This window comes from Lagopus leucura, unplaced genomic scaffold (genome assembly GCF_019238085.1).
Source record: "Lagopus leucura isolate 7727_CA_CO unplaced genomic scaffold, USGS_WTPT01 Super-Scaffold_100015, whole genome shotgun sequence".
Classification (NCBI taxonomy): domain Eukaryota; kingdom Metazoa; phylum Chordata; class Aves; order Galliformes; family Phasianidae; genus Lagopus; species Lagopus leucura.
In genome coordinates, this window is record NW_024962269.1 from 8,754,216 (window position 1) to 8,762,775 (window position 8,560).

An 8,560-nucleotide genomic window follows, 5' to 3' on the forward strand; every position below is an offset into this window, starting at 1 on the left:
CCAGTCTCAGGCTCCTCAAGCTAAATGCCTTTTAGTCCCACAAGTCTCTCTGGCTCTTTCCCAGTCACTCTTTTTTCTCCCAGTCCCCATTCTCCTCCCAGCTCTCACTCATCTTGTCTTGACAGTCCTTGTCTGTCTATTTTCTCCGACCACCCCATGCAAACCCCAGGCACATTGTGTGTTATCCTCAGCTGGTTTACATTACTGTCTTGACTTTGATGGACTTGTATCAGCTGTTAATTTGGTTCTGCATTTGATTTCTGTATGCTGTGTGATGATGTTTGGCTCTCTAGGAGTCCCAGCAGAATTTCTAATAATGTTTTTAACTGAGTAAAAGCAGAAAAAGTAGAGCTTAAAATTGCCATGGGTCCATAAAACTTTAACAGAAAGCTTTCATAGACACCTTCTTGTGATCCAGCATGTGAAGACATGGTGGAATGGGAACATATCAGACTTTTGGGCTCTGTCCTCCTCCTCGTCTTAAAGGAAAAGTGCAAAAAAGGAGAACAAATAAATATTTGCTGTTGCTCCCTGGTAGTACATCTTAAACTTTTCAGTTTGCATCAGGGAAGAGGAATGAGGTCATTACCTATTTTGTTTTTTCTCTTTCACATCCTTCATTAGCATTCATACACTTGAATGACTTGCTGATACTTCTTCAAGTAGGTTTGGATAATAGCAGATAAATCATGTTTCATCTATCGGTTTACATATAAAATGCTGCCATCTAGTGAGGTAAGTCCAGATGATTTCAGAACTGTAGTTCATAAACACGGCTAATAAGCACTAATGGGTCTGAGTCACAAGAGTTGTCCCAGTGTAACTTGTCCCAGCATTGCTGATCAGGAAGGCTCCTCTCTCACCTGCTAAGGGGTTGTGCACTGCAACTGTTTCAGCCTTGGGTGTTGACAGACAGCTGGCTTGGAAGTTGAAAGCAAAAAGGATTTGTGCACTGTGAAAGGAAATGACTTAAGGACCCAGCCCTGAGTTAGTGAACTAGAAGTTACACCTCAGTTTTGTTCAGGTTCCAACTGGCAGTTCCTTTGATAAAATCACATATGCTCTTTTTCAATAGTCCCACAAGGTATCACGGTCTTTTGAGATACCAAATCTGTTTTGAATGATGTTTGTTTATCCTTCAGCTGAAGGTACTGCAGGCTCTTAAAAACTGTTTGCTCTCTGTCTTTCAGGTAGAGCAAGTTAGCCAGTTGGCTGTGTTTGTAGAAGCAGCACTAGATTACCACAAACAATCTACAGAAATACTGGAGGATCTGCAGAGCAAGCTGCAAAACCGGTAAGACTGAACGCGTAAGAAAACTTTGAGTCTCTTGTAGTTCAGCTTCTTGAGTATGAAAAGTCACAGAAGCAGCAGATCTGGTAGCAGCAGATCTTGTAGCACAACAGATGCACGCTTGCTGTGCTCTTGTGCCCTGCTGGGCTTCGTTGTTTTTAAAACGTTACAACCTGGCAATGTACTGCTGGACCGTGAGCCTTCAATGTGCCATGGGGTCTGTCCAGCAAGCTTTGAGAGTGTGCAGACTCTCCCCCTCACATCTGCAGCGGTTAAGTAGGACAGCCTCCGGTTGTTTGTAGATTTTTTTTAAACTTGCATACTTTCTGAACATTGTTTTGGAGTCTTTGCTGGGCAGTTGGTCTGTTTTCACTGAGATTATGGGCATAACAAAACTCTGCAGCAAAATAAAGAACGTGCCAGTTGGCGAGGAATACAGTTGTGATGTAATGAACTTGTGAAAAGCCAGATATTTTGTGTCACACTAATAGGAAGAAAGCTGCTGTCATTAATTTGTTGTATGTCACTCAGAAAAGCAACAGGGAACAGGAGACCTTAATGACTTGAGCACTGCTATAGCATGGACTAGTAGTACAGTCAGAGTCACGTAACTTCTTTGAGACTTTCCTGAGAACAGAATTGAAGTGATGGATGTGAGTACCATATGGGAGTAGCAGTACCTGCATACCCTGCAACATTCCAGCTGAAGGGCCGTTGTAATGGGGTGGTCTCAGTAGGGCCACATGCACATGTAGCAAGAGGTGCTGTGGCAGGTTTGCTGTTCAAATGATTATTTCCCGCTTTGTTTTTTCTCTAATGAAAATGCACCATGTGAGATGCATTCCCTGGGCCTCTGTCCTGGCTGGGCTTCTGCAGATGTCATTTACAGCTGAGCTTTCCAGACAGCTCATTCCTGGAACTTCTGCTGAACTCAGTGGCAGCTGTGGATGCTCAGCACTTCTCAGACTCAGGCTGTTAAGCTTTTTTACCTTTGTCAGCACGACCATAGCATTAAATAAAATAGGGCCTTGCTGAAACTCATGTGCATTAGAACTGAGCAGCGTTTAGTGAATAACATTTCCTCACACCTTCCTCCAAAAAATCTAATAGAAGTCCAAAAACCCACAGCAGGAAGGTTTTTCCTTACCTTTCAAATACAAAAGTACTGAATCTGGGTGGAAACTGTATTTGTTTGAGTGAATCTCTTGCCACTCTTCTCTGTGTTCCAGAATAAATGTAGCATCTAGTCGGCCTAAACGTGAATTTAAGCCCAAACCTGTAATAACTACAACTCTGGAAACTGGTGATAATCAGCAGCACAATGGGATTGGTTATAGCTCTTCTATAAAGTCATCAGGTAAGCCTGTGGCCACAGACTTCACATTTGGTGGCTTTTGTACCAGATTGTTGCTTGTTGCACTGCTTGTATTACGCTAATGATGGATTCATAGTGTGTCTGTATCCAGGTATTTGACTCCAGTTTGTTCCCCAGGTTTGGAAATGGAATTGTGAAGCCAGGGTTCCTCTTTCCATCTTTTACCATCTGAATTTGAGGTGTGGCACTCTGTTGGTTCTTTTTAGGTTCTTTGTATTGCCACGAAGGGTAAGAGGAGAGAGAATCACTTGCAGAAAGCATTTTGTGTCTTGAAAAGACAGATGCCTAATTGGGTGTGTTAGATCACTGTCTGGAGAGTCTCCAGCTGCTAATTTCTCTCAGCACTCTCTGTGTAAGTGATCAGCTCAGGATCTTGACTATTAGCCATGTAGAATTCAGGGAGACTAACTTTGGCCTAACTAATTTTGTTAACATAATTTACCTTAATGTCCTTTCATTCCCCTGAAATACGCACGGAAATGTGTGTGTTTTTTTAGGTGAATTACTGGAGGTGTTCAAGGCCAGGTTGGATGCAGGCCTGGATTAAAGGGATCTAGTGGGTGGGAGCCAGGCTGTGGCAGGGGTTGGAACTCAGTGATCTCTTCTCCCCCAAGCCAGTCTGTGATTCCTTGATTGTTAGATATCCCTTGCTGTGGTAGTAGGGTTCCTTCTTGGGGTCAGAGCCTGGTTCTATCGAGGAAGGGGAGAAAAAAAAAAATAAAGAAAAAATGGGAATAACTATCGAAAGCCCATGAAAGTTGTGTGTGAAAGTTGTAATAATGAGCATGGTTACCACTACTCACTGAAGCAACTTTTCCACATTTCCACATGAATAAATTTTTTTGCCCTATCTCCCTCATCCTGTGGTGAGTGGTGACAGATCAAGGATGCTGCCACCTTGCTTACTTAAAAAAAAAAAAAAGCCAGTTTTAATGAGCTAAAATTTACTGAAAGAACTGAAAAATGAATGGCCACTGATCACTAAGGTGGGAAAGGAGTGAGCCAGTTCCATTTGTCGATTCCATTCATACTCTACAGCAGCAGCTGCTTGCTTTTAATGATGGGTTTTCACTTACTGCTTGGCTCAGTCAGTACTCTCAGAACAGAAAAGAAAACATAGTCATAAAAGAGAGAAAGAGGAAGTATAGGAAAAATTTAGTTTCAGTTGCTGCAATTAGTGTTGTTAATAGTATAAAGATTTAAATTAATCTCACTTAGTATTAGAAAGATTTAGACTCAGTAGTTTTTTTTTTCCTCCATTAGATTATAAAGCTGTGGATTCTGTTTGCCTCCTGAAATCATTATTTATCTTCTTTCTTTCTGTTGTCCATATGAATTTCTGTGGAGTTATAGTGGGGTGAATGTACCCTGCTTGTAAATGGAGAGCCTTCCTCTTGCTGCTTAACATTGTGAAACAGATTTGATTTGATTTGTGGTCTGTGATTTATAAATGTGAACCAGGTGGCTCGAAGGAAAACACTGCACAATGTTGTAAGATCTCCATGTGATGGAGGGATAGCATCATAATCATCCTCTTCTTCTGCTTAGAAAGCTTCATCCAACACATCCAACTTCCCCTGTTTACACATTGGCTCTACTAAGATGTTGACCTTTAATTTCCCTGCTGCTATCACTGAAGGTAGCAGTATCTTAGCATTCAGTGAGCTCACAAATATCAACAGTTAAAAGGAAGGTGTGACACATTCACAACTACCATGATCCAGTTCTGAGTGTTGAAATGACTTTTCCTGTGTTTCACTATAGCTTTCTAGGTTAAGTATTAGTTTCTCAGAGCAGAAATGGTATTTTCCCTTATGCAATTCCTAACACATGGGGATTACTCACTACTAATGACTTGTGACTCCAGCCCTGCAAATGTGTACAGAAACGTCTTTTTAATGTTGTAAATTATTTAGTTACTTTGATTAAGCACAGACAATAAATCAATTTTTTATTCCAATTTTTTATTCTAATTCATTGTTACCCTCATTAATCAGCTGGGGCTGTGAGCATCATCTGCTCTAGAACTCTTAAATGCTGTGTTACATCATGCATTTCATTCTTTTTGTTTGTCGGGTTGGACTGTGGTATAAACTAATTGGGTCTGGTTGCCATGTGCTGGATTTTAACATAGGCATCTAAATGTTTACACACTTCAGCTGTGAGGGAGACTGGGGCTAATTATCTTTGTAAGCTTCCAGCTCCTGATGATTAAAGTGTAATTGCTACCAAGTACATATATCTTGGTGTAGAAGAGGAGTATGTGCAGGTATGGGCAGTAACTCCTTATGGAAAGACAATAACAAAAAAACCAACACTCATTGCTCTGGTTTTATCCTGTGATGCTTCAGAAATCACAGACAGCTACTTGCTCAGCCTGCTTGGTGCTGTTTTTTCCGTTTGTACTGTCCAGGTTTAAGTGATCTGTGTACTATGATTGGTCATCCTCGAACACAGTGAAATGTGACAATTTATCTCCACAGTGGCAGAATTAAGGAGATGGGCCTGGTGCTGCAAATTAATGTAAAACCTGCCTTCAGGGAAAAAAAAATGTGATTTCTTTAGCTTAAGTCTCTGCAGCAGAAGAAGAGCAAGTATTTAATAGATGGGAAAAGGCTGCAGTCATGTCACCAGTTCTGTGATGTTAAACAGAGTGTGTTGCAGATCGTCAAGCAGCGCTGCCCCCATTACTTTTGTCGGGGAAGCTTTGTCTCATTGGATTATACAGTAGCAGCAGCTGCCTGATTCTAATGAAGACTCTGACTGATCCAACAGCCTGGAGTGAAACCGGTCGTATTGGCTGTGACCATTATTTTAAAATCTTTCCAGGCTGCCAGACACTTCTTTTCAGTCCTTTGGAGCTTAAATTGAACCAAATGTGATCCATCTCCTATCGGGTACCTTGCTGTCAGGTTTGAACTGACTTGCAATAATAAATTAGCCCCATCGGAGCAGCTGGTGAAGGCGAGGAACTTTGTCAATTATTCCGAGCGCTGCCTTCTGCTGCTGACAGTTCTGGTGAGTTGGTATCAGCTCTACCTTGGCAGAGACTCTGGAAATAACTCAGCTATTTTTGAATGCAGTCAGTCCATTTTTGTTGTAAAACTGTGGCTTATCATCTTTTCTGTCAATGGACTATTTCAGCAGAAATATGTCTTGAAACAAGCTTTGGCCTGCACCATTGTATTGGACAAGCCGTAATTCAGTTTGCTCTTGTGAAACTTTGTTGTTACCCCATGCTTTCCACAGGCAGAGACCGAGTGCAGCTTTGTTTCAGCAGTATCCTGGGATGGCTTACTTGAAGGGGGTCTTTGTGTTGACAGCTCTCTTGCATTGTTAGAACAGGAGAAAAGAACCTTTATTATGAAGGATAGAACATATCCCCAAACAAAATTAATTCCCACTTCCCAATTTTAACACCAAATTTTATTACTGACCAGCAGAATAAGTGTTTCCTAGAAGTCTTCTGATCCCTGTTCTTAGAAAATACCAGCAGTTACTTTTCAGTAGTTTCCTGTACATTACTGTGATTAGAAGATTAGAAAACATGACCAGTGTTTTTAACACCTTAGCCATTTTATCTGCATTGCTGTATCGATGCAGACAAAAATTAGTCTTCAGGCTGACCACAGGATTACCAGCATGATAGCTGAGCTACCACTGGGATACTTGAGAGTTGTTGCGATGTTACAAGTGGGACAACCACAATAACTTCAAAGGTTTAACCACTGTAATCCTAGTAATAGTGCTAAAAGAGTTGTCATGCTGTAGTGTGTTTTACTGCAGTTTACGTGGCAGCAGCATGAGGTCTTTTCTCCTATTCTTCATGTAGAAGTATATTTCAAATTAGCAGACTTCTGCTTGGATATTCTGCCAACACTGTTGAAAATCTGTTATGGCTGAACTGTGATTGAACCTCTCGCTAGTCCTTGTCTGCTGAGCTTTCCAATTTAAACACTGGATTACCTTTTATTAGAATACATTACTGTAGGTGTGAATGAAGGAATGTGCTACATACATGTCTATGCCATGGACCCAAACCAGTTAACCACCTCTTCATGACAGTGACTGGGTGACTGCATTTATGAAGTTAACTTCTTTTGCTAATGGTGATTGTTTTCTACCTTAATTTGTATTTTTTTTTCCTGTAAATGTACGTCCTTACTACTGTGTTTAAGAGTAATGTTGCTTGAAGATTGTTATAATAGGATGTGAGCAAGCAGTGCAAGTCACAGAACAGCCAGGTTGTGTTGGTAGAGTTGCTGTTTGTTTTCATCTGTAGGACTTAGTCAGGCAACACCATTACTAGCATAACCATTCCTTTAGTTCAGATGAAGGACACGAATAGCAGAAGGCTTGAACACATGAACCTGGGGAGCAGTAACCCAGAAATGTCCCTCACTGCTCAAGCAAAGTGCAGTAGGAAGCATTTATGCAGGAGCACCTGGAAGCCTTGCTCCTGCAAATACACGTGTGCAAAAATCATGGCAGCTGCATTTCTAGCCTATTAATTTCTTGTTTTGTGGATAATGAAATTCTGCAAAGCCTCTTGTAATACTTTTTTTTTCTGTCACGAGGGCAGGTTCTTCAATGCACGTGGATCAGCCTTGCTGCCAAGCTCTCTATGACTTTGAACCAGAAAATGAAGGCGAGCTTGGGTTTAAGGAAGGGGACATCATAACTTTGACCAATCAGATTGATGAGAATTGGTATGAAGGGATGTTAAATGGAGAGTCTGGCTTCTTCCCAATTAATTATGTTGAAGTGATGGTACCCTTGCCTCAGTGATTGTGTCATTCAAGCTGTGAACATGATTTCATGACTGAAATGGATTCACAAATGTTGTCAGTGTGGCATTCTGTGAAAGCCTTGCTATTTGACTGACTTACTGACTTTTGTATGCGTCTTTTTAAAATGTATTTATTTTATATTCCAAAAAATTTTACCTTCCCTGACACCATCAACCTGCAAAAAAACCCATACCCAGTTTTTTTGCTTTGTGCCTTGAAGATCACTGTATGAAGTGTTTACTGGTAGCTCACTGTTGCTCCCAAAATGCATTTATTTGCTAATATTGTACATGGTTTTGTTTCTTCCTTTTTTTTTAAAAAAAAAAGTCTTTTGTTGCAATGATTTTACTATTAAAAACAATTTTTAAAAATACTGTAAGTGAAGCTAACTGCAATGAGTTCCTAAGTTACTGATATCATTGAGCCCTTTCCATCTATCACACTGTAATTTATTGTGAACAAGTTAATCCATGTTTCACATTGTATGTTGACAAAAGGCAAAGTGATTGTTGTCAATATTACGATGTTGTTGTACTAAGTACAAGTTCTCAGAATTGAAGATTCCTATAATTTGCTGACCAAACTTAATAAATATGTCGGTGGGATAAGAGTGGTTGCCACTTCTATTCCTGTAGCTCTGGCTTTTATTTTTGTGTTGGAGGGTCACTCTTGCTAGATAAATCATTTCAATGGGGGGGAGGGGGGAGGAACATCAAAAATACCCCAAACTATTAGTTTTATGGCACCTCAGCAACTGGAATTGTAATAATCTTGCTCTCCTGTCACAGGCTGTGTAACACTCATAATATCTATTAACATTTTCTTATAGCAGGAGAATAGGAGTCCTTTGAACCAAGTGTGAACTGATTGTAGCTCCACCGCTTGCATAGACCTCCACTGAGATAAATGGGTGAGTATCACTGGTCATGGTTGCAAACAGATGAAGAGTTAGCAACACTTCTGCTATTGTCTGTTTCTTTAAAGGATGGAGAATGATGAAGATGAAAAGTGGCAGAGGTAAAAAGACAAATGTTGTAACTGAAACATGCAAAAAAGGCCTCAAAATGAAGGACAAACTCAGGCTTAAGCACTGTCAAAGTGAAT

General features: G+C 40.5%; 1 protein-coding gene across 2 annotated transcripts in view; it reads left to right on the plus strand.

Moving 5' to 3' along the window:
• SH3GL3 (SH3 domain containing GRB2 like 3, endophilin A3) overlaps positions 1-8,090 on the plus strand; it is a 44,908-nt gene extending 36,818 nt beyond the window's left edge. For both annotated transcript variants that reach the window (XM_042876254.1, XM_042876253.1), the window contains exons 7-9: positions 1,191-1,294; positions 2,521-2,648; positions 7,249-8,090. In XM_042876254.1, coding sequence (XP_042732188.1) covers positions 1,191-1,294; positions 2,521-2,648; positions 7,249-7,454 — 438 coding nt within the window. In that variant the 3' untranslated portion in view covers positions 7,455-8,090. The remainder of the gene's footprint in view (positions 1-1,190; positions 1,295-2,520; positions 2,649-7,248) is intronic.
• Positions 8,091-8,560: the final 470 nt, after the last annotated feature.